Source organism: Phytophthora sojae (genome assembly GCF_000149755.1).
Source record: "Phytophthora sojae unplaced genomic scaffold PHYSOscaffold_11, whole genome shotgun sequence".
NCBI classification, from domain to species: Eukaryota; Oomycota; class Peronosporomycetes; order Peronosporales; family Peronosporaceae; genus Phytophthora; species Phytophthora sojae.
Genome location: NW_009258125.1, coordinates 1,918,132 through 1,941,356, shown reverse-complemented (window position 1 = coordinate 1,941,356; position 23,225 = coordinate 1,918,132). Strand labels below are relative to the sequence as shown.

Genomic DNA, 23,225 nt, shown 5'->3' with positions numbered 1-23,225 from the left:
AGGCCCCTGCTTATTGATACTGGCCCCCTTCTGCAGAAGCAGCGATATCAAGCCCTAATAACCCTTCTGAGACGCAATCATGAGCGGAGTTCAGCCATAACAATCCTGCTCATCAACACTGGCTCCTCGTTCCAACAGCAAGTTCACTAGAGCTGGGTCGCCCCTGTGAACTGCAGCCATGAACGGACCATCTCCCGACTCATCTGATAATTTTATTGATGCTCCGTGGTTGATCAGCATCCGAGCAATCTCCAGATGGCCGTGATCACACGCAATGACCAACGCCGTAGCGTCTTGGGGGCCGCGCAAGTTGACGTTAGCTCCCTTCTTGAGAAGAGCATCGACTACATCGGTGTGACCTTCATACACGGCACTCATAAGCGGGGTCCAGCCTTGCGGGTCCGGAATATTTATCGCTTCGGTACTCTCCAACAGAGCTTCGACCACCTTCAACTCTCCCCGATAGCAGGCAATTCGTAGGGCGGTATCATCCTTGCGTTGCTTTTGATCCACTGTGTAGTTGACCACAGTACTTTCAGGCGTTTTAGGTTCAACTGGTTCGTCAGATAATAAATCGATCTCCGTCTCAGGTGGAACTCGTTCGTAGATAAGCTGGGTCAGGTCCCTGAAGCCGCTGAAATATGCCACGGTCAGTGGTGGCCAGCTCTGAAAATCTCCACATAAGTTGATGTTTGCCCCGTTATCCAGGAGAATCCGTACCACCGCAAGGCGTTTGAACCAAACTGCCGTCAGCAGCGCCGTGCTTCCACTGGGCAAGCGCGCGTCCACATTAGCTCCTCTGGTGACAAGAAATTGGACGATATCGGAATATCCGAGCTGTGCAGCAGTGATCAATGGCGTGTATCCATCATTGTCTGGCACTTCAAGATCAGCTCTGTAGTTTACCAGTGCCACAACGATATCCAGCTGACCATGCTCACACGCAATATTCAGAGCTGTCGCTCCATTGAACCGCCTCAAGTTTAGCGACGCCTTGCCTCTCAGGAGTGTCATCACCACGGCGTAGTGTCCTTGTTCTGCAGCCTTCATCAAGGGCGTCCAGCCTTCGTTATTGCATACATCAATAGACGCACCATTTTGAATTAAGCACTTGACCATGTTGTCCTTGCCGTGGCGAGCGGCAGTGATCAGAGGAGTTTTACCCTCTTCGTCTTGCAAGTCAATAGACGCACCCTTCTCGATAAGCTTCTCGGCAATGGGGAGGTGGCCCATATAGCATGCCATTCGCAGAGCCGAGATTCCATCCTGAAGCTGACTATCGACACCTGCTCCATTCTCCAGAAGTACCGTAACCACATCCAAATGAGCATTGTACGTAGCTTTCAGTAGCGGCGTCCACATGTTAAAGTTGGAGACATCACAGCTAGCGCCACTCTCCAACAAGAACTCCACAATCGCTATGTGGCCTCTTTCAGCAGCGTTCATCAGCGGGGTATTACCTTCATAGTCGCCCAAATCAACGGACGCACGGTTAGCAACCAGCATCCGAACAACCTCAACGCGACCCGCAGCACTTGCACTGGCAAGAGCTGTGCCTCCGCGCGGACCTTTCTCGTTGACATTCGCCCCCTTGGACAGTAAAAGAGCCACCACGTTCGAATAATTACAGTGCGAAGCGATCATGAGCGCTGTACAATGCGAAAAATCGGCTAAATCAACCGATGCACCGCGAGTTAGTAGGAGCTCCACGACGTCGACATGGTTCTTCGTCGACGCGATAATGAGCGGGGTCTTTCCATTGTCATCAGTGAAATCGATGCCCGCGCCGCCCTCCAGCAACTTCTGAGCCACAGCTAGATATCCTTGGGCACTCGCGATCACCAGAGGCGTGGCGCCATTTGGTCCCTGTCTGTTCGCATTCGCCCCACGCTTCAGCAGCAGCTCCACTGTTTCGACCTGACCCCGTTGTGAAGCGCAATGCAGTGCCGTCCAGCCCGCGTGGTTTGCTGTCTCAACAACCGCTCCATTCTCCAGCAGGAACTCGACAATGGGCATGAAGCCATTATGAGCCGCTGCAATGAGAGGAGTAGTTCCGTCATCGTCCGCTACGTCAATAGACACACTGCCACTACGGAAAAGAAGCTGGGAAGTGGTCAAATGACCGTTTTCACACGAAATCAGGAAGGCCACCGCGCCATTCGGCCCCGGAATGTCCGCATAAGCACCGTGCTCAAGGAGAACTGTCACCGTCTTGGCGTGTCCATGCTGCGAGGCACCCATGGCGTCCACCCGTTGTTGTTCGGTAGGTCGACCAATGCGCCACACTCTACCAACAACCTCACAACTTGGTCGTGATCTTCTACTGCTGCAGCCCAAAGGGGAGAACCACCGTCGTCGTTTGTAGAATCCACCACCGCTCCCCCATCTACCAGCACCCGGGCAGTGGGGAGGTGGCCCTCAGAGCACGCCAGAAGAAGAGCTGTGACGCCATTTGGGCCTCGGTTGCTCACATTTGCTCCGTGCTTCAAGAGTGCCGCAACAACGTCGGTGTATCCCTTTCGTGATGCACTTAACAGCGGGGTAAATCCCTCCTTGTCGACTGCATCAACCGCAGCACCGCACTTGAGAAGATACTCCACGACGGTAAGGTGCCCATTTTCAACTGCCAGCACAAGGGGAGAAGCCCCATTTTCATCGAGTAGACTCGCCGATATTCCACGATCAGTGAGCTCTTGGACAGTGGGTTCCACTGAGGGATCCTCTGCAGTCAGAGGCTCCTGTACTGGACCTTGGTTGCCAGCTCGCGGGGATTCCTTTAGACGCTCATGATGCGCATCATGAGTTGTCTCTCCTTGGTCACCATCAGGATGCTGCCCCATAGCGAGTAAGTGCTCGTATCCCGCCGGCAAAGGGTATCTAAGCTTTGCTTTGTACCCATTGACACGGAGCGACTTTTAGCCAATACACGAGGCTTTAGCATCAGTTCCATTATGGAACTTCCATAATGCTTCTATCTTCATGTACTTAAGTTGGATCCATTTATTTATTTAATTCGTTATTTAGATTACTTGAGTTGTCGTAGTTGGATCAAGATGCAGCACGTTCGTGCGGTCGGTCGGCTCCCCTGCGCACACGTTGTTCTCCTACTTAAAGCATTCCCAGAACCAGAGGCGCAAAAGCAGACAGCATCAGCATGGCAACGGCCAGAGATACCGAGACGGCGGAGGCGCTTGACGCCGTGGTCGTCGTGCTGCTGGTGCCGCTGCTCGAAGTGCTGGAGGAAGTGTCCGGGGCATCAGGGAAGCTGCCATCCGGCTTTGATCCACCAAAACCACTGCCACCACCTCCACCAAGAACGGAGTTGGAGGAGATGACACCTCCGTTAGCTGTGAGGATAGCGGCCTCCTGGACTTCCTGGGCAGCCGACATGTTCACGGCCAGCGAGATCCACACGAATAAGCCGTCGGCCTCAGTGGCACCCAGGAGAGCGTAGTTCATGATGGGGTCGTAGTCTTCTTCTGCAGCCGCAATGAGCCATTTGTCGACGGCGTTTTGTGTGACGCTTTGGGTGTTCGTCGAATACGGAGGGATTTTATCCACCGCAGAAATGAGAGTTTGGTCGAAGAAGAACTGGCCGACGTGAGCGACAGAGCCGCCGGAGTACGTGGCGTTTCCCTGCTCGGTACCGCCGTATTTACCGATGAAGTGCAGGTGCGTGGCGCGTCCTTCGTAGTGGCCCGGGAAGATGGACGTCATCTGAGCGACTCCGTCCTCGTCCGTTTTGGCCACGCCACGCAACAAGGTGGCGTTGAGGTTGGACGTATCACTGTTGTCACCGTTGCCCTCGGCCACCACTCCAGAGTACACACCAGTCGCATTCGCGTGCCAGAAGTTGACGTACATGTCCGACACGGGCTCACAGTTGCTCACGTCGATCACTTGGACGTCGATGATCATCGGGACGCCATCCTGATCCTCCGTCATGTCAGTGCGAATGCGTTCACCGAGCACGTAGTAGGGTCCGTAGGTGACCTCAGGCTCAAGAATCGCCTTCACCCTCCGAGTCGAACAGTTCGCTAGAGGCCGTAGAGCTGGAGACTTTGATGTCAGACTTGTGCTCTTTACCAACCACTGTGTCGACGTCGAGGCGACGCCGAGCGAACTCTTAGCGGAGGCTCTCAACTGCTTGGAAACGACGGGTAGTTGCTCGTTCTCGGAGCTGTCGGAGAGTACTGGAGCTGCCGCATTCCTCAAGACCACGCTTGGCGTTGAGAGCGAAGAGCTTGCGTTGGTCGATGGAGAGGGCGCGGCGCGTGGGATCCTTGTGGCCGGACACGGAGTCGGGGAGGTTGCAAGCAGCAATCAGAGCTGCAGCGAGGAAAGCTGATGTCATCACCATTGTTGACTTGACGGGGTGTTGCGAGACACCGTTTCAGGGGAGGCTTGAGGGCTTTGTTTTTGTTGCGGCAAATTGCATAGGTGAATCATGCTAACGTGAGCACAGGAGCCACGAAAGAGAAACACGAGACGCCTCGATGCGCTCAAACCAACCTCTGAAAATAAGCTCCACCCGGACCTGGTAAGATCGCAGGATGAGGGACTCATCATGAGACGTGTCCACATACTGCGAGTTATTTGAAGACCCTCGCGGTCTTATCTAACTGGTCACAGCTGCACCGAGACGAGTCTTCATCGCGGTACAGAACAATATGTCCTGTGTCGACCAAAAGATTGGGGTCAAACTGTGTTTCTTGGAGCACGAGTTCCTTCAACTCTTCGAAAACTGGAGCCAACTAAGACAGCGATTCACCAAAGCGCCTCCTTGGTCAAGACAGCCTTCACCTTCCTGGCAATACCGAGACTTCGGTGGCGACATTTATACTCACAAACTAACAAAATAGGAAATAATTATCTGGAACTGGTTGAAGCTGTTGCTAAAATGCTGTACGCATTTCAGTGACAGCTTCAACGTCATGTGCGCCACACCACCTCTCGGGCTTCTATATCGTGTTCGCTACACAATGCTATGTTGCGTACACGACGTGCTGGGCACATCACTCTGCCACTTCAACCCACAGCCACTCACTCACTCTTCAACAAGCATGCGTGGAGCTCGAGACCTTCACTCTCGTGGTGCAGGAGATCGCGCGGGACCCGTCGACGCTCACGCCCAGGCTGCTGCAGGAGCTGCCCAAGGTGCTGGCTGGGCGCGCTGCAGTCGCTGAACGTGGAGCAGCAGGCGCTGCCGGTGCAGGCGGAAATCCTCAAGTTCAGCAACTATTATCAGGTCTTAGAGGTGGACGAGGACTACTTCCCCGACCAGGAGAGCTTCGTGCAGGACCGCGGCGCGTCCAAGAAGGCCAAGGCCGAGCGCAGACGCCTGTTCGACGAGGCCTTCGCCCAGGACCTGCAGATGGAGGTGGTGTGCTACTTCATGGAGCTGGAGGGGCTCGTGCAGGGCGTGTTTAACGTCCACGAGCAGGTCAAGAAGCAGCAGAAGTCCATGATGGAGGCCACGGTCGTGAGCACGCTGGCGCTGATGTTGGCCAAGGAGCTAACGGCCAAGCTGCAGCTACGCTATCCGGCGCTCGAGCTGGCTCAAGACCTGGTGGGGGTGCTGGTCTGCTACCCGTCGGCCAGTCTGGCCAGTGACATCACAGAGGCGGTGGCTAAGGTTCGGCAGGCTTTCGATGAAGAAGGGACGTTCAAGTTCGTGCCGGGCACGCTGCTCCACGACTTCACCAACGTCTGGACCACGTTGACGACCTTCTCGTCCATCTTCCCGCCGATCGACAAGGGATCTCTCATCATTCTCCCGGATGGATACTTTGGCGAGAACTGTGGGGAAGAACGCACGCCGGAGTACGTGCGCGCGGACGTCAACCACTACGTGGTGCTGCTTGCACAGCAGCTGCCGCATATCTACAATCTGATCATATCCAAGCGGGAATACATGGGGCCTGGACTGGATGGACAAAGTGGATTGGTCGTGGACTTCATGCTCTTGATGGAGGAGTATTTCGCGACCCGGAAGGTCACGATCCCGCTGGTATTTCTCTGTGTTTGCTGGATGCAGTCCGTTGCGGCGCTGCGAGGAGATGCCGGCCTTAGCCGCAACATGAGTCTAACGTTCAAGCACACCGAGGACTTGATCAAAGTCATGGACACCGACACCCATTGCCAGTTCTGGTGAAAGGGGACTCGTTCCATGCTCTGCTGACGGATATTCGGGAGGGTTACATTGTGTCACTTCGAACCAACATCCTAGCTCGCGCCAACCCGCTGTTTGCAGGATCTCAGATGATGTCAAACCACCTCGAGTTCTTGATTGCAGGGTGTGGCCACTTTTCATCGAGATGCCGCGCGTTCTGCCACCTCTACAATGCTTTTGGGCAGCAAGGGCACCTCGAGCGAATCCCATTTTTCGACGATATGTTGGACCTGTATGACGAACTGATTTTCTCTCGGTCGTCACGGTCGGCTGCGGTCCGCGGTTCGTACAATCAGGTCTACCTACTCGCCACGCAACTTTCCGGAACTTCTATCAACGCGATGTATGAAAGTGCTTCGTCTACGGGTGTGTATGTTAGGGGGAAGAAGAACCGAGCTGATCTGAATATATTGTCCCTGACGTACCGGCTAATGGACGACGACGACATCTCGTTCTTGAAAGGATACTCGTCAAAGACCATGCTGGAAAAGGCCGCAGACATCTGCACGAAAGAGATGTTCGAGACGCGGATTTTATCTCGAGACTTACTGACACTCGACGATGATCTGGAAGACGTTTTCTCGGATATATGCACGGCATTGGGTCAGCAACAAGCTCGTAACTTGTACACGGCTAATGCACAGCCAGAAATGAATCGTGAGGCGCGGGCTAATCTTGCGCTGGACCACGCTGTGATGATCCCGCTATTGGCTCTGGTGGATGCTTTACAGCCTGATGGGGCGCTGGATTCGAGTTTAGTGCCAGCTGAACTTCGATCGACTGTGGAATTCGTCATCGATGGCGAATATGTTCGCCGACTGTGTAGGATTGTTGCGGCCGTGATCGAAGCCAGGTTTACAACTCCAGCTCAGATGTGCGAACAGAGGTATTTCACGTTTCCAGACTTCGCAAGCCAAGAGTACGGATCGCTATTGTTCAAAACCAAGACCAAGAATGAACAGCGCGAAGAAGTTTTCGCTGATTTGATGGAGCTCATGGAATCCAACCGTGGACCACTTGACGGGGACGATCTTGACCGTCTCAAGTCGGAGATTAAGAAAGATCCCGAGCTTTTGGGTATGTTTTCGACAAACACCGGCGACTACCGAGAGTATGACGAGTTGTGTACGCTACTCCACCAGGCAGCTGCTGGCCCCGCGCATGACGCTAAACTGGTGGAATGGATGATTCAGTTGGGGGAACTGTTTACGCAGCCCCTACACTACCGTAATGCGCCGCGGCAAAGAGACCTCTCGTGTCCTCGAAGGCTTTTGCCGAATACCATGGCTGTTCACAGTGCTGCGATCGCGGGGTATCAAGATATTGCCCTGGTTATTCTTGAAGCGGATAACTTCGTGGACTTAAATACGCGCACCTTTCACACGAAGGAAACCCTCGCACATTTGGTTGTCAAGAACAACCACACGAGCTTGTACTATTCTTTTCTGATGAATGGCGCTGATCTTCGGATCCAAGATGGCAAAGGGCGACATGTGTGCGATCTTACAGCGGATCCAGCTTGGGCACGTGAAATTGCGGGAACCGCGGCCAAAATGGAAGCGGATGCTAAACGGGGTCGAGGTAGGCGAGACAACCCCACCACATATGAGCGTTACATGAGGAAGCATGCGGAACAACTGCGCAAGTCCGTGTTTGCTCAGTGGGACAAGGAGCGGAGTTGTGCACTGGAAAATTTCGAGGACGACATCTCCGTGGAGCCGACGAAGAAAAAGAAAGGCAAGAAAGGAGCCAAGGCGAATCCCACTGGGCGTGACGAGGTTGCCTCAAGTCCACCGGCGAATCCTGCGGTCGATACCTCAGCAATGTCGGACGTGATCACTGCTTTGCTAGGATCGCCAGGCTCAGCATCCAAGAAATCCAAAAGCTCGCCAAAGTCGACAGGGCGTGATGCCATCCTTGTCGAGTCAATCCAGAAAACGAGCGCTGCATTCGCTCATCTGAGAGACCCCAGTATTCCGGCGTCGGAAAAGCTGGAGGATGTGAAGCGCGTTTGTAAAGTGATTCGCAGACTGGACAACGCCAATGAGGTACAGTCCGATCCAACCAAGATGGCCGGTACGGGTGTGCAGCTGAGGATGGATGTGTCGTTCGAAGCACTGCAAGTGATCCACATGATCCAGAAGTTCTATCGAGCTGACCACGGCTCCAAGAATGACCCCGAGCTCGCACCTGTGCGAGATCTTTGCGCCACAACGCTGGACTTCGTCACCTTTGTGGTTCGCACTGCATGGATCAGTATTTCTGCCCACAGGGAACCACAAGCCAGCGAAGCCATGGGCGCGCTGGAGAAGCGTTTGCTGAAGGTGCCATTTGGCGAGCGAAACCCAGCCGAGTTTCGGAAGCTGGTGCAAAGTTACTCTATGAACCGTGATGGGATGGGCTTTGGGAGTACTACAAGCCCTGAGACTTTTCGTCGCTTGGAATGGTATCTGCATAATGTTGTAGAGAACTCCGAGCTGCAGATGACGTTGGACAAGATGGTTGGACGGCCGTACTATTTCAAGCTAGCGATTGGCTCCCAGACGAGCGATGCGGGCTCAATCGCACCTGTAATTGATGCCGACACAGCGCTGAGAGATGTGGTCGTCCTCGGAAAGTCTGACTGGTGCGTTGTGTATGGTGGCACCAGCAAAAGTGACGTGGACCGAGTGCGCAATTTGGTGCTCGAAGCAGCCGCTGGTGCCGGGATCCAGTTCGATGACCACAACTCGCAACTCTGTACCCCCGCGATTCATCTTCAACAGTTCCAATTCTCAGATGCGGGTGCTCTTCGGAATGCACAAGCGGCATAAGGAACTTTCTCCAGCGATGAAGGTCGACACGCGCAAAAGTGGGGAAGGAGGCACCTGAATGGCATTCACTTCTTGCACATTAGCTGTTCATTTGATGTATCGTAGTAACATGGTAATTGTTTAAGTGTTGGGTTACACGTTCAAGTAAAAAAAAGTGTGCATATGGCACACAACGATTGAAGTCAAGGGAACGATTAAAATCCGTGACGTGTACATTTTGCCTGATCATGTTGAAGTATTCTTGTTAGAGACTTCAAATACGTGTATCTGTTGATTATTATCAAAGTTGCATATCCCTGAATCAGTCTCATCATCCGTCCTACTTACAGATTCGCCAGGAAAACCGGAGCAAAAGCAGCCACAAGAGCCACAATTCCTCCAAAATTGTAGACGCTCGAAGCTCCATTCGGCGTGGTGGAGGTGGTTGTGGAAGCGCTGGAACCGGTCAGAGCCGACACCGCCTTGACGTCCCGATCGGCCGTCATATCCACCGCCACCGAGATCCACACAAACAATCCCTCATCGACCGAGTCGCCCAGCTGCGCGCAGGTGAAGATCGGATCGTAGACAGTTGCAGCGGCTTCCTTGAAGATGTTGTCGTTCTTGTTGAGTGTGGTCGACTGCGTGTTGGTCGAATAGGGCGCCACTTTCTCGACGGACGTGATGAGGTCCTGGTCGAAGAAGAACTGACCCACATGAGACACAGACGCGCCCGAGTACGTGTTGTTCGAGAGAACCGTGCCGCCGTAGTTGCCGATGAAGTGCACGTGTGTGGTGCGCCCTGCATAGTGACCCGGGAAGATGGACAGCATCTGGGCAACACCGTCTTCATCCGTGGGAGTCATGCCTCGCAGGAAATTCGCGTTGAGTTGGTAGCGTCGTTGCTGTTGCCGTTCGTGCTGGCCACGACGCCCGAGTACACGCCAGTCGCATTCGTGTGCCAAAGATCCACGTACATATCCTTGACTGGATTGCAGTTGCTCACGTCGATGACCTGCACGTGGATGTACATGTCCACGCCCTCCTGGCCGTCCCTCATGTCACTGCGGATGAGCTCGCCGCTGACGTAGTAGGGTCCTTCCGTGAGCTCAGGCTCCACGACAGCAGCGGTGTCGCTGTCAAACAACGCGCTAGCTGCCGTGTCTTTCGTCACGTTAAGTGTCGAGTGGTAGTTGGTGGCTCCAAGGCGGCGCTGGCGTCGCTATTGGCGGAGTTTGTCGATGGCTTCGGTGCGTCGAGCCACGGCACGCTCCTGGAGTTTGCGGGACGCTGACGACTGGTTGCACTCTTCCAGCGCTCGACGGGTGTTCTAGGCGAAAAGCTTGCGTTCGTCGGTGGACAGCGCGCGGCGGGTGAGATCTTGGTGACCTGACGCGGAGTCAGGAAGGGCGCATGCTGCGAGCTCTGCAGCGGCGAGGAAAGTTGATGCCTTCACCATGATTGGCTTGGGGAAAACCTGGTTTGAGACGCTGTTCCAATTGGGGCTCGAGGGCTTGAGTTGTCGAAGCAAATTGCTAAGTGAATCCATGTACGGCACAGCACCGCCGGGACGCATCCAATTCAGACTGGTGCGTCTAAGTGTTCCGACAAGACAGCAAGGATGGCAAGATCAGAAATAACTTTTTTTCATGGTCCTAGCTATCTCATCCTAGATCTTGTCGGACAATTACGTAAGCCTTATGGTGTTTTGGTGGTGTACGGGTAGCACTTTTAAATCCAGTGTGATAACTCACAAGTGACCTCTGCTGGTTGATCAATTGACGACATGAAACATTTGGCGGTGACCCGGGCCACGCAAAATCTCAGGAAGAAAGTTTGAGATAATTATTTTTATTGCGAGGTACTACTAGTAGGAATGATAACCCTCTTGAGGATGATTATTTGTAAGGGTAGAACATCCTAAGCGACAAGTAGTTAGTACAGTCATCACGGCAGCAGCCATCCGCGACTCTCCGCGTCACGAACCATTCTACTGTCGCCACACAGGGGTAAAACTAACAACTACACCTCGACTACATTGGGGTCGGCAACATATGACGTCAAGTAGACCACCTTACTAACTGGGCTTCTTTATAGGATTTTTGATATACCGGGTCATCGGGTCACCGCCAAACGTTTCACGTGCGTAGGATAGGAAGACACAAATGATTTTTATTACTTTAGTGTGTGGCTTAGCTCCTGGAAAATCAGCGCGAACACAGCAATAATGAGAGTCACAAACACGCCACCCTTGCACGTAGTAGATGCTATATTGGAGGTGGCTGTGGCAATACTGGCTGCGCTTTCGCCGACAGAACTTCCGCTGGTTGACATGCTCGAAGTCGAAGAATTCAGAGCACTCGCCATCGGGTCATGCTCGACCGACAAGTTCACCGCCACCGAGATCCACACAAACAACCCATCAGCCACCGAGTCTCCCAACAAAGCGTAGATCATGACTGGGTCGTCGCCGTTAGCAACCGCTTGCTGGAAAACGTAGTCATCCTTGTTGAGCGATATCGGCTCAATATTCACCGAGTAGAGTTCTAGTGCCTCCACCGACGTGACAAGCTCCTGGTCGAAGAAAAGCTGCGCCACGTGTGAAAAAGACCCGCCCACGTAGCTCTTGTTCGCCAGCACTTCGCCGCCGTAGTTGCCGATGAAGTGCAGATGTGTAGCGCGGCCGAATTCGTGACCTGGAAAGATCGAGAGCATTCGAGCGACTCCGTCTGCGTCTGTGGGGGTCGCTCCACGTAAGAAAGTCGCGTCGAGATTGCTCATGTCGCCACTGTCTCCGTTCATGATGACCACGACGCCCGAGGTGACTCCAGTCGCATTCGCGTGCTGGAACTCCACGTGCATGCCTTCCACCGGGCCGCAGCTGCTCACGTCGATGACTTGCACATTAATGTGCATGTCAACGCCCTTCTGATCTTCTCTCATGTCGTCGCGGACCAGGTTGCCCCTGATGGAGTAAGGTCCTCTGATGACCTCTGGCAGCACAGTGGTGAATGTATTGCTGCCAAATAGGTCGGCGCCCGTTGTGGTGACATTAACCGAGGTTGTCGAATGGTACTTCGAGGCTTCAAGACGACGCTGGCGGCGTTGCTTGCGCAATTTCTCGATGGCTTCAGCGCGTCGGGCCGCGGTGCGCTCGCCAAGTTTTCGCGTTGTCCAGGATTCTTCGCATTCCTGTAACCTTCTCTGAGCTAGTTCTTGGTCACCAGAGGCAGAATCGGGAAGGATCCAGGCTAAAAGTGCGACAGCAGTGAGGAGCGTTGATTCCTTCATCACGTCTGGCCTTAAGGCTTGAATTGTTTTGTAAGCTGCGCGGAGTGCGCGAATGAGCAGGGGGAAAATTCGAAGTAGGCGGTTTGTTATATCTAACCATGCGATCCGATAAGGTAGAAAGGATGTGAACTATTTCTCAGTTCCTTGAAGATGCCGCGAGGACGATCATACTGCTGTAAATGTCATAGGTGAACATTATGATCAATTTCAATTGCAGGATGATATTGATTGTGGTGAATAGCTCGTACTCAGCTTAAGAGTCGATCAATTCCTGCGGCAGGAGAAGGCTTTTTAGTAGGTGGGGAGGCACTGCGAGAAGCTCGGACTGATGTACTTGCACACCGCTCCGGGGGCACAGAAGGTCTGGCCGTCGTAGTTGCCACCTCCGCACTGGCCGTAGAACGGAACAGGCTCGCGACTGGGCCACACGTCGCACGTGAAGACGTCGCTCCCGTCGACGCCCTGGCATCTGTAACCAGGCTCGCAGGTGAGTCTGGTCAGGTCGCTCGTGACCGGATCCTCTGGCATGTACACGGTGTAGTTGAAGCCGACGCCTCCACAGTCACTGTAGCCAGGAACCAGAGTCACCTGGCCGGCGATCGGCTGAGGACCAGCCTTGGCCGTAGGAGCTGGCGCTTCAGTCGAGTTGGTGTTGGTGGCGTTAACCGCAGCTGGCTTCAGTGTTGGTGTGGTCGTCGGCTTCACCGTCGCAGCAGTGGTAGTAGCTGGGGTGGTCGTATTGGCGACATCGGCGGCAGCGCTGGCGCTTGAGCTGCTGACGGTACTGTTGCTACCTGCATCGGTGACGGCGGCTTCGGTTGCGGCACTGGCGCTTGTATCATTCGACGGAACACTGGGTAGGGTGACAGCGACAGTGGCGTTGGCGGTGTCGGTAGCAGCGCTGGCGCTGGTATCGTTCAAGGCACTGCTGTTGCCGACGGTAGCAGCTCGCCCGAACGAAGACGCGACAGCGATCGCAGCGAAGCCGAGGATGAAGCTGCACTTGACCATTCTTGAAGGGGGGGGGGGCTCTGGCTGTAGATTTGCTGGGGTTGAACCGAAATTAAAAGTGGCAGATGTGGAGGCACAGGTGCGGCATCCCTACGTCTATATACAGCACCCCTACTGAAATGACATGCATCGCTCACAAGCGCAGGTTCTTAGATTAGATCGTGTCCATAGTTCCTGACCAACGGTACGATGCTATTTGAGGCATCTGTGGCTTCTGGTCTCGTGCTTTCCTTTGCGTCTGAGCTTTTTCGATGCAAACGCTTTCGAACTGGTTGAGATACGCAGAATATTTTGTAGTGCACTTACGCCATGTTGTTACGTGTAGGAAATACTCGAAAGCGGTCAAGCCACTATCATGCTATGAGAAGTGCCCATGTAATATAAAAAAGAAAACTTCCAGTGCTTGGAATCAGTGTGGCATGAGCACCACTACAGCAGCAAGCAAGAGGAGATCCCACTAGTGGAGTAAGGTATGCATTATTTTAAAATAAATTGCCTGGATTGAATGTGTTGCTCGCCAAAGGCGATTATACGTCGCAGCTACCTGTTGTCAGGAGCATACTCTTTATACGTCTAGCTAGACGCCTACTCACTTACAACGATCCCTCGCTGCCCTCGGTACTCTCGCTGCCTTCGACCTCCTCTAAGAAGCGCTCTTCATCAGCACTCGTGCTGCTTTCGTCCTCAGCGCTCTCGCTACCCTCCATTTCAACCAGGAAGCGCTCGGTATCAAGGCTTGCACTGTTGTCGTCGGCCTCGGCGCTCTCGCTGCCCTCGACTTCCTGCAAGAATCGCTCGCCGTCAACACTGTCGCTGCTGGTGTCGACGTCTGCACTCTCACTACCCTCGATTTCCTGAAGGAATCGGACACCGTCGACGCTCTCACTGCCTTCGTCATCTGCTGCACTATCGTCGCTGCCGTCGACCTCCTGCAGGAACCGCTCACCGTCAAAGCTATCGCTTCCCCCGTCAGTCGCCGCGCTGTCATCACCGCTGTCAACTGCCTGTAGGAAGCGTTCGCCATCAAGGCTCTCACTACCCTGGTCGTCAGCGGCACTATCGTCGCTGCTGTCCACTTCCATCAGGAACCGCTCGCCGTCAAGACTCTCGCTGCCCTCCGCATCAACGTCGGTGTCGGCGCTCTCACTCCCCTCCATCTCGAACAGGAAGCGCTCGCCCGCACCGCTGTCGCTGGCGTCCGTGCTGGCGTCGAAGCTGCCCAGGAAACTGTCGGCGTCGACCGATCGGAGGCTGGCGGCGTTGACACCATCGAAGGTGGCGAGTGCCAGCGCGGCGGCGGCGGCGAAGCTGAGGATGATGTTCAACTTGGTCATGGTTGCTGGTGGTTGGTTGTGGGGGGTGAGGTGTTTGCTGTGTTGTTGGCAAATTGAGTGATGAGTGCTGGAGGTATCCTGGCTTGGTTGGTTTTACAACGATAGAGGCGAGCGTGGGGTAGCGTTTTGCCAAACTAATCCAGCTACGGTTTTGCTGTATAGTGGAGTCCCACTGCGATGGTTCAGGAAGAGTGGAGATCTAGCGTACCGAACCTTCCCATCACGAAAAGAGGAACAAGAGTTCTCGAAATTATCAGCCGCGATGCACATCAACACGCCCACAGGGCTGTCGCCACTCACCTTCCCAGACACGTCCCGTGTCCGGGAATAGGCGCCACTAACACCATCGAAAATAGCTCTAAGCTTAGCTCAAATTCTGGCGATGATAGCCCATCAGTCCTGTGACTGTTTCTATCGCTGGACTGTACCAAACGTAGCTGGCAGCCGACACACAGATCACCAATATCTCTTCATCTTTAGCCAGACGACCGATAGAAAAAAATCAGCTACAATCTACTTGACGAATCGTATATTGGAAACTCGCATTGGCGATTGGGCAAGCCTAAAACGTTATCGATTTCCACCTTATTCTACGAATCATGGATTCCTTTACACTTTTCAACGGCTATTTGCGTACACCTGAGATGCAAGTTGTGGCGAATCTGAAGCGAAACGTTGTCGGCTCTTTCCCATGACAGAATAGCCAAGTAAGCACCGCTATATACAGCGTATCGGACACCAAGCAGAAAAATGCCGTTGGTTTTACAGTCTCTAGCTCTGGATCGAATGCAATCGATCACTTCCAATTTTCCCCTGGACCGAAAACACCTCCGCCCGACCTTCCCTCGACACCCTCGACTTCACCCAGCCACCACCAGCAACCATGACCAAGTTGAACATCATCCTCAGCTTCGCCGCCGCCGCCGCGCTGGCACTCGCCACCTTCGATGGTGTCAACGCCGCCAGCCTCCGATCGGTCGACGCCGACAGTTTCCTGGGCAGCTTCGACGCCAGCACGGACGCCAGCGACAGCGGTGCGGGCGAGCGCTTCCTGTTCGAGATGGAGGGGAGCGAGAGCGCCGACACCGACGTTGATGCGGAGGGCAGCGAGAGTCTTGACGGCGAGCGGTTCCTGCTGGAAGTGGAGAGCGGTGACGATAGTGCCGCCGATGATGAGGGAAGTGAGAGCTTCGCCGGCGAACGCTTCCTGCAGGCAGTTGACAGCGGTGACGACAGCGCAGCGACTGACGAGGGAAGTGAGAGCCTTGACGGCGAACGGTTCCTGCAGGAGATCGACGGCAGCGACGAAAGTGCCGGTGACGACGAGGGCAGTGAGAGCGTCGACGGAGAACGGTTCCTGCAGGAGATCGACGGCAGCGACGAAAGTGCCGGTGACGACGAGGGAAGCGAAAGCGTCGATGGTGAGCGGTTCCTCCAGGAAGTCGAGGGCAGTGAGAGCGCAGACGTCGACACCAGCAGCAACAATCCCAGAGGAAAAATCCATAGATATTCCAACATCTACTGCACACGTAAAAGTGAATCACGTGAATCGAATACAGCGGATAACGCGAATAAGTATACATGGTATCCGAAATACGCATCGACCATGACACCCCGTTTTCACGATAAACGAAGTGAACTCTCCTCATGAACATAATGATAACCCGCGTGTTGATGAAAGCTGTACAAATCGTTGCAATGCAATTACTTAAGTAGTTGTATTTGCTTGGTACTGCAAATGCCTTGGGCCCCGAGGCTTAAGGTGGTCATAAACGAATCCTAGTCTTCAACGAATCCTAGTCTAGTCAGCTAGAGACTGTGCCGATAAATATTAAGCGCTACCGCTCTCACTGCCTTCATCGCCCTCGCTGCCTTCGAACTCCTCCAAGAAGCGCTCGCCGTCGACACTCGCGCTGCCTTCATCCTCAGCACTCTCGCTGCCCTCCACCTCGGCCAAGAAGCGCTCGCCTTCGGTGCTGTCACTGCCCTCATCCTCAGCACTCTCGCTACCCTCCGCATCGACTTCGGTCAGGAAGCGTTCGCTATCAAGACTCGCACTGCTGTCATCGGCCTCAGAACCCTCGCTTCCTTCGACTTCAAGTAGGAAGCGCTCACCGTCAAAGCTCTCGCTGCTGTCATCGGTCTCGGCGCTCTCACTGCCCTCGGCCTCCTGCAAGAAGCGCTCGCCGTCGACACTGTTGCTGCTGGTGTCGACGTCTGCGCTCTCACTGCCCTCGACTTCCTGGAGGAACCGCTCACCATCGACGCTTTCGCTTCCCTCGTCGTCACCGGCACTTTCGTCGCTGCCGTCGATCTCCTGCAGGAACCGTTCTCCGTCGACGCTCTCACTGCCCTCGTCGTCACCGGCACTTTCGTCGCTGCCGTCGATCTCCTGCAGGAACCGTTCGCCGTCAAGGCTCTCACTTCCCTCGTCAGTCGCTGCGCTGTCGTCACCGCTGTCAACTGCCTGCAGGAAGCGTTCGCCGGCGAAGCTCTCACTTCCCTCATCATCGGCGGCACTATCGTCACCGCTCTCCACTTCCAGCAGGAACCGCTCGCCGTCAAGACTCTCGCTGCCCTCCGCATCAACGTCGGTGTCGGCGCTCTCGCTCCCCTCCATCTCGAACAGGAAGCGCTCGCCCGCACCGCTGTCGCTGGCGTCCGTGCTGGCGTCGAAGCTGCCCAGGAAACTGTCGGCGTCGACCGATCGGAGGCTGGCGGCGTTGACACCATCGAAGGTGGCGAGTGCCAGCGCGGCGGCGGCGGCGAAGCTGAGGATGATGTTCAACTTGGTCATGGTTGCTGGTGGTGGCTGGGTGGAGTCGAGGGAGGTTGGGCGGAGGTGTTTCCGGTCCGGGGAAAAGTTGGAAGTGAATGATCGATCAATCGGGAGCTTTTCGCGTTGGAAGGGTGAATCGTAGAGCAAGCAAGGTGGAGACGTTGAGACCGAGATCCGGGAAGCTGTTGTTGAGATCGTGCTCGATGGGGTTGGTGTCTGTGTGGCGTCCCTGCTCGATTCATCCATGCTTACGGAGACTTAATTCAGAAATAGAGTTGCGATTCACCTGCGATGAAGCAAAACTGCAGCTCCTGGGACGTCGTTGAATAAGGTGCTGGAGATTTGGAAATAGGATAGCAAACACACGATCAAAACGGCCTCAGCATTTCTGAAGTAAGCAGTTTCGCTTACTACGTATATTTAAAGACGGGGATATCCACCGAGAGACGAAGTGTTCTATCACTTTTTCATGCGCGATCCCAAGTGATATGGTAAATAGAAAAAAAATAACTAACAGCAACAAGTAGCAGAAGCAAACAAGAATAAAAAGGTGAACTGTATTTGCCTTACTTCCACCAGGACAGATTCGACGGGTCAAACACTCCGCTATCATCATCAATTGGCGCAGGCTTTACGGTGCCAGGTTGGTACTCGCCGTCCACGTCGTCTTCACCGTCATCTTCGCTGTCGACTGAATCTTTGGCATTATCGTCACTCTCATCCGAGTCTTGGACATTTGAGGTCGAGTCGCTTAAACTGAGATCATCGACGAGTGTGGATCCATCCACGCTGGACTCGACTTCAATTAGCAGGCGGAAATCAGAGCCGTCCTCACTTGAGTCGGCCGACTCCTCCGAGCTCGAGGACTCTTCTTCTGCCAAGAAGCGGTCTCCAGACCCGTTGTCCGACGTGTCCTCGCTGCTGTCCAGCTCCACCAAGAAGCTTGACCCGTCGACGCTGGTAGCGATCTCCTCCAGGAAGCGTTCGCCTGCAACACTATCGCTTGAGTCGGACTCAGCAAGGAAGAAGTCGGCCGATCCGCTGTCACTGGCGTCCAACGTTGCCAAGAACCGACTTGGCTCATTCTGGCGGAGATTGCTCGCCTTCACACTGCAAAAGGCAACGGCTGCAGTAGCTAGGGTGACGATAACGCTCAACTTGGTCATGGCAGTACGGCGAAGGGGATGTTTGCTGGATACGGAGTAAATGTGTAAATGATAAGGTGTGTAAGCCAAGGTTTTCTCTAGCTGCTAGTAGGCTATTTTTTTCAGCCTGCGAAGTCACAGCTCCACAGTCTCAGCAGTGTGTATCTCTTCTTTGGAATCGAGCAGTTTCAGCCACAATGGCAGGCTCAAATTTTGAGACCAAACACCTCACAGAAAAATATCAAGTGGGATGAAGTCCTTCAGCAACAACTCACATGCTGCAGATTCTCGATCTCAAGCTCATTGTCGCAATTGAGCGCGTTCCCAGCCCTGAGAAGCTCGCACCTTTCGTTGCATGAAAACAGGAGGGGAATATAAAAAATCCTGGCGGTATTCAGCAATTGCAGGTATTTACAGGTTGTTGACTTGCATGTTTTTTCCATGCAAAGCCCTAGTCGATCAGACAATCTCGCTGGGCATTTTTCTCGGACTCGTCGGTTTCGTAGGCGACAAAGGCCTCTCTTTCGCATCCGCGGACATAAGCAGTCTCGCTCCTTCTTCTTCGTCGCTGCTATTGGCCTCCTCGCCCGACTCGTCCTCCGATTCTTCGTCGGCTTTTTGCAGTGCAAGCTCCAGTTTCTCCATCTCGGTCATCGCCGGCGCTTTCCGCCACCATCTCGCCATGACGAATGGAAGGCCCTCCTCCATCGCAACATAAAGGAAGTAGTTCACTGGCGGGGTCAACCCAAATGGCCAAAACCAAAGACCACGCCGCATCCCATCCCTGAGTTGGTGGCTGAACCACGCCGCCACGATGAAGCACACCCGGTAGCGCCTCTTCCTAGCTTGAACTCTCCTCGAACACCGATTGACCAGTAACGCCACCACAATGATGAAGGTGACTGCGTGGCCGAACGGCCGTCCGTTGAGATGTGTAGCTCCAGCCACACTCAAAGCTCCAGCAGCGATGAAATGGTCGACGTCTAGCAGTGACGCGGTGATGCCGTTAAAAAAGCACTTTTTCAGCATTCCGAGACTGGAAAAGGTCGAGTCCCCGGACTCGGAATATTTCTCGGTCTGGAGCAGGAAAATGGCCCAGCAGCAGAAAGCCACGCTACCATGAGCCGCAGAGTCGACGAGGTGGCGGAGGAGCTTGTAGTCTAAGAGATAGACGCTACACAAGTGAAAAAAAGTGCTTAGAATTCTGCTTTTTTGCGTTTTGGGAAATATTTTGAAGAGGAGAAAGAGGCGACAGACGACGTACTGCTGGAAGAGGAAGTAGTCGCTGGAGAGGCAGATGAGCAGCAGAAGCACCATGAACGCGCGCTGCAGCAGCGTCAACCGGTGCTTGTGGGCGCGCTCCTCGTCCTCGTCCAGCATAATTGCGACTCGACTAGAAAAAAGCAGGAATGAAGAATGGCTTGATATTTGTAGAATGCTTTTTATTATGCTTGCTTAGACGAGGACTGCTTTTTTTTACTGCAGCCTCGAAGTGACTGGTGTCATGCCATGGCGACTTCCCAATTGTCGAGTTCTCAAATGCAATTCATTTCATTCACTACTGTTTGTTGGTAGACTTAGCAGACGATCGAGATCTAGGGAGGTAATAGAAGCGTGGACATCTACGAGAACTCTTGCTCCTTGGGGACGCACTGCGAGTACCACGCGTTGAAGTACTTGCAGATGGCGCCATTGGCGCACTCGGTCGAGCCTCGGTAGTCTACACCGCCGCACTGATCCCACAACTTGAGGCCTGTCAGGTCGGGCAGTGGCTGGCACTGGTAGTACCATTCGTTGACGATCTCGCACGTGTAGCCTTCCTCGCACTCCTTCTTGGGCGTCTCCTCATCGGGCAGCGAGTCGTCCCTAGAGAAGTCAAAGTCGAACCCTTTGCCGCCGCATTGCTCCCAGGCTGGGACCACATCAACATCATCTGCAATATCATCGAGCAGAAGCTCGGCGTCGTCGTCGGCCGTGTGTTGCTTGGAGAGATGGCCGCGCTTCTTGGTCGAAGCTGACGTTGCTGATCCCCTCGGGAGGCACTGAGCGAACCACGGGTCGGACTGCACGCAGACGTAGCCTGGGGCACACACTTCGCTGCCCTCGTAGCCGATGCCGCCGCACTGCCCGTACTTCGGGACCTCAAGCTCCTCCGTCTCCTGCCCCTCGTAGGAAGCACTCCCAGTCCAAGAAGCGCTGTCGTCGTCGTCGACCGAATCGTCAAAGTCGGCGTCCACGTCCACATCGCTGTCGTCAACGTCGAGTCTGCGGACGTGCGAGGCGCTGGCAACGTCCGACGCAGCCAAAGCCACTGCAGCAGCGGCAAAGGCGGCGATCACATGCAGTCTGACCATGTTGAAGAGGTCGGCAAGAAGGGTGGGTAGCTTGGTATGAAGAAAACTTCAAAGTGAACCAAACAATGCGAACGACATGTAGCTTGAGTAGCGTTGGGGGGGGCAGTTGGATAACTGAAGGGGTTTCCCAACTCTCAGCGAAGTGTATCATCGCAGTTAGGAACGGTCTGTACACCTTCGGCGACTAAATTACCGGCGGTTCATTCCTCCGTCGCTCACATCGCAAACTTTTTGACATGGATCGATCTCAAAACAAAACGCACTTCGCATTCTCACTGCTACGCTACAAATACTGGTATTGGACAGAAAGGAGGAGGTTGGTGTGGAGTCTCAGGAGCCCCTCGAGAGGAGCTCGACAGCTTATTGTCGTCATAATGTTCAACATGATCAGACGGCACTTCCTAAGAAAAAAGCTATACTTTCATCATTCTCGCACACGCTGCCTCTCCATGCCTCAAATGACCGACACTCTACTGAGATGTATAGAGGTCCCTCATCTGGATAATTGTCATCACTTGGATCGGTGTAATTCTAGAGTTATAACAATCATCGGGGCCTCGAAGAAGGAAGGAAATCCACACGCAATAAAGACTCACGAGCAGCTACTGGCACTGGAATACCAGGCAACTCACTTGGAAGAAGAAATCTGTAACTGACGTGTCTAACCAGCAGCTCCAGTTCGGCTGTCCAGTCGTTTCGTAAAAAGCGTAATTACGAGCGTTTTTACAATGGTCGAGGATGTACCATCCAACTGGTACAATCAATGAGGCGCGAGTCTCGACCTGCTTGCGGTGCTGGGCTGGTTCACATGTGAGGCGGGACAAGCGTACGACACCGACTGTGGTCTTGCAACGAAAGACTTGATCCATTGTGGGGAAACTATAATACGATTGCAAGTCTTTCGTTGCTATACATACTGTAGCCATTCTGCATTTCATCGTCGTAGGGCGTTCGTCGATTGCTGCAACAGCTCAACTACGAGTCGTAGTCATCGTAGCCCGTCTCCAAGCAGACTGCCGTCGACTATCGGCAATCTTGAGGCGGAGCATCGTCGAGGAATCGACAATCGAGCTGTCGCAGCCTCGCGCATCGAAAACCCAAAGTCCAATTCGCATTGTATATCGCTGCAACACTACCGATTACTGACCTCCAGCAGCACTAGGTATGCCGTTTCCTGTTACCATTCACTACGCGCGCCAGCAGGAAGGGGGCAGAGGGGCAACGAAATTCCAAAGACAACTGCAGCATTTCAGCTGCTCGCCGTGTCGGCAAGTCGCTCTGGTTGCCCTGATGTCGTTACTAATGCCTTCTTCTCGCGCACGCATTGGTCACCATTTCACCCAATCGCAGCTCTCCGAAAGAGCGAGAAGAAGAAGAGAACGAGAACAGAACAAAAGGCGATAGAGGCAAAAGAGCAGCATGGCGGACGCGGGCAACAGCAAGGCGCGCGAGGTGAAGGTGGTGCTGCTGGGCGACACGGGCGTGGGCAAGTCCTCGCTCGTGCTGCGCTTCGTGACCAACAACTTCCGCCCGTACTCGGAGTCCACCATCGGCGCCTCCTTCATGTCCAAGATGATCGTGGTCAACGACACGCCCATCAAGTATCAGATTTGGGATACCGCCGGCCAGGAAAAGGTACCAAATTCTCTAACCTGCCGGTAGTGCCCAAATTCTCTAACCTTCAGGCAACATCAGTCTCTAACCTTTGTTTGTATCTACTTAAACGTTCGCAGTACCACAGCTTGGCGCCCATGTACTACCGAGGAGCTGCCGCCGCCATCGTCGTGTACGATATCACTAGAAAGGTGAGCTCCATCAACGATGCAACCCTTAAGGGATCTCCACAAGTTATATGCAAATGCAACTGGTGCTAACCTGTGCTTCTTACGCACTGCAACAGCAATCTCTGACGACGCTGAAGAACTGGGTCAAGGAGCTGAAGCAACTGGGTCCGGACAACATCGTGATCGCCATCGCCGGCAACAAGAGCGACCTGGAGGAGAAGCGCGAGGTGCCGGCGTCGCAGGCGCGCGCCTACGCCGAGGAGATCGGCGCGCTGTTTATCGAGACGAGCGCCAAGGAGGACACGAACGTGTCGGACCTGTTCATCCAGATCAGCCAGGCGCTGCCCACGGCCTCGGCCGAGAGCAACGCACTGCCCGAGATCGTGGACCCGTACGGCGGTGGCAAGAAGAAGTCTGGTGGCTGCTGTTAAGGGGGGATAGTTAGGCCGACAGGGAGAACGCTGGATAAAAGATACCTACCGGACGGTGACATGGAGGAGGAAGCAATTCGTGAGGTTGACAGACAGGAGACAAGTGCTGAACAATGCGTAAGATTTTTTTTG

General features: G+C 54.1%; 15 protein-coding genes across 15 annotated transcripts; 3 read left to right on the top strand and 12 right to left on the bottom strand.

The window, feature by feature from the left end:
- Positions 1-90: 90 nt before the first annotated feature.
- On the bottom strand, positions 91-1,644 carry PHYSODRAFT_527601 (hypothetical protein; the record flags this gene model as incomplete). The annotated part of the gene is made up of 3 exons (XM_009538347.1): positions 91-324; positions 1,081-1,209; positions 1,309-1,644. 3 exons carry the CDS (start codon positions 1,642-1,644, stop codon positions 91-93), a joined length of 699 nt encoding a protein of 232 aa, XP_009536642.1.
- Positions 1,645-1,764: 120 nt separating this feature from the next.
- Positions 1,765-2,016, bottom strand: PHYSODRAFT_526186 (hypothetical protein; the record flags this gene model as incomplete). Its single annotated transcript, XM_009538346.1, has 1 exon — positions 1,765-2,016. A coding segment is annotated over one exon (252 nt), but the record flags the coding sequence as incomplete, so codon positions are not given.
- Positions 2,017-2,276: 260 nt separating this feature from the next.
- Positions 2,277-2,546, bottom strand: PHYSODRAFT_434379 (hypothetical protein; the record flags this gene model as incomplete). Its single annotated transcript, XM_009538345.1, has 1 exon — positions 2,277-2,546. A coding segment is annotated over one exon (270 nt), but the record flags the coding sequence as incomplete, so codon positions are not given.
- Positions 2,547-3,108: 562 nt separating this feature from the next.
- Positions 3,109-4,360, bottom strand: PHYSODRAFT_254076 (hypothetical protein; the record flags this gene model as incomplete). The annotated part of the gene is made up of 2 exons (XM_009538344.1): positions 3,109-4,037; positions 4,195-4,360. The coding sequence occupies 2 exons, from the start codon at positions 4,358-4,360 to the stop codon at positions 3,109-3,111; spliced, it is 1,095 nt and encodes a 364-aa protein (XP_009536639.1).
- A 627-nt stretch (positions 4,361-4,987) lies between these two features.
- Positions 4,988-8,985, top strand: PHYSODRAFT_340241 (hypothetical protein; the record flags this gene model as incomplete). The annotated part of the gene is made up of 5 exons (XM_009538343.1): positions 4,988-4,994; positions 5,063-5,157; positions 5,195-6,010; positions 6,038-6,118; positions 6,196-8,985. 5 exons carry the CDS (start codon positions 4,988-4,990, stop codon positions 8,983-8,985), a joined length of 3,789 nt encoding a protein of 1,262 aa, XP_009536638.1.
- A 323-nt stretch (positions 8,986-9,308) lies between these two features.
- On the bottom strand, positions 9,309-10,540 carry PHYSODRAFT_306367 (hypothetical protein; the record flags this gene model as incomplete). The annotated part of the gene is made up of 3 exons (XM_009538342.1): positions 9,309-9,884; positions 9,971-10,186; positions 10,421-10,540. The coding sequence occupies 3 exons, from the start codon at positions 10,538-10,540 to the stop codon at positions 9,309-9,311; spliced, it is 912 nt and encodes a 303-aa protein (XP_009536637.1).
- A 599-nt stretch (positions 10,541-11,139) lies between these two features.
- On the bottom strand, positions 11,140-12,255 carry PHYSODRAFT_306366 (hypothetical protein; the record flags this gene model as incomplete). The annotated part of the gene is made up of 1 exon (XM_009538341.1): positions 11,140-12,255. One exon carries the CDS (start codon positions 12,253-12,255, stop codon positions 11,140-11,142), a length of 1,116 nt encoding a protein of 371 aa, XP_009536636.1.
- A 300-nt stretch (positions 12,256-12,555) lies between these two features.
- PHYSODRAFT_402007 (hypothetical protein) lies at positions 12,556-12,846 on the bottom strand (the record flags this gene model as incomplete). The annotated part of the gene is made up of 1 exon (XM_009538340.1): positions 12,556-12,846. A coding segment is annotated over one exon (291 nt), but the record flags the coding sequence as incomplete, so codon positions are not given.
- Positions 12,847-13,859: 1,013 nt separating this feature from the next.
- PHYSODRAFT_527164 (hypothetical protein) lies at positions 13,860-14,600 on the bottom strand (the record flags this gene model as incomplete). The annotated part of the gene is made up of 1 exon (XM_009538339.1): positions 13,860-14,600. One exon carries the CDS (start codon positions 14,598-14,600, stop codon positions 13,860-13,862), a length of 741 nt encoding a protein of 246 aa, XP_009536634.1.
- An 883-nt stretch (positions 14,601-15,483) lies between these two features.
- PHYSODRAFT_527436 (hypothetical protein) lies at positions 15,484-16,251 on the top strand (the record flags this gene model as incomplete). Its single annotated transcript, XM_009538338.1, has 1 exon — positions 15,484-16,251. The coding sequence occupies one exon, from the start codon at positions 15,484-15,486 to the stop codon at positions 16,249-16,251; it is 768 nt and encodes a 255-aa protein (XP_009536633.1).
- Positions 16,252-16,668: 417 nt separating this feature from the next.
- Positions 16,669-17,397, bottom strand: PHYSODRAFT_393916 (hypothetical protein; the record flags this gene model as incomplete). Its single annotated transcript, XM_009538337.1, has 1 exon — positions 16,669-17,397. A coding segment is annotated over one exon (729 nt), but the record flags the coding sequence as incomplete, so codon positions are not given.
- A 548-nt stretch (positions 17,398-17,945) lies between these two features.
- Positions 17,946-18,545, bottom strand: PHYSODRAFT_254207 (hypothetical protein; the record flags this gene model as incomplete). Its single annotated transcript, XM_009538336.1, has 1 exon — positions 17,946-18,545. One exon carries the CDS (start codon positions 18,543-18,545, stop codon positions 17,946-17,948), a length of 600 nt encoding a protein of 199 aa, XP_009536631.1.
- Positions 18,546-18,983: 438 nt separating this feature from the next.
- On the bottom strand, positions 18,984-19,841 carry PHYSODRAFT_527873 (hypothetical protein; the record flags this gene model as incomplete). Its single annotated transcript, XM_009538335.1, has 2 exons — positions 18,984-19,698; positions 19,789-19,841. The coding sequence occupies 2 exons, from the start codon at positions 19,839-19,841 to the stop codon at positions 18,984-18,986; spliced, it is 768 nt and encodes a 255-aa protein (XP_009536630.1).
- Positions 19,842-20,146: 305 nt separating this feature from the next.
- PHYSODRAFT_527568 (cellulose binding domain-containing protein) lies at positions 20,147-20,878 on the bottom strand (the record flags this gene model as incomplete). Its single annotated transcript, XM_009538334.1, has 1 exon — positions 20,147-20,878. One exon carries the CDS (start codon positions 20,876-20,878, stop codon positions 20,147-20,149), a length of 732 nt encoding a protein of 243 aa, XP_009536629.1.
- Positions 20,879-22,284: 1,406 nt separating this feature from the next.
- PHYSODRAFT_565187 (hypothetical protein) lies at positions 22,285-23,093 on the top strand (the record flags this gene model as incomplete). The annotated part of the gene is made up of 3 exons (XM_009538333.1): positions 22,285-22,513; positions 22,612-22,683; positions 22,779-23,093. The coding sequence occupies exons 1-3, from the start codon at positions 22,298-22,300 to the stop codon at positions 23,091-23,093; spliced, it is 603 nt and encodes a 200-aa protein (XP_009536628.1). The 5' UTR covers positions 22,285-22,297.
- Positions 23,094-23,225: the final 132 nt, after the last annotated feature.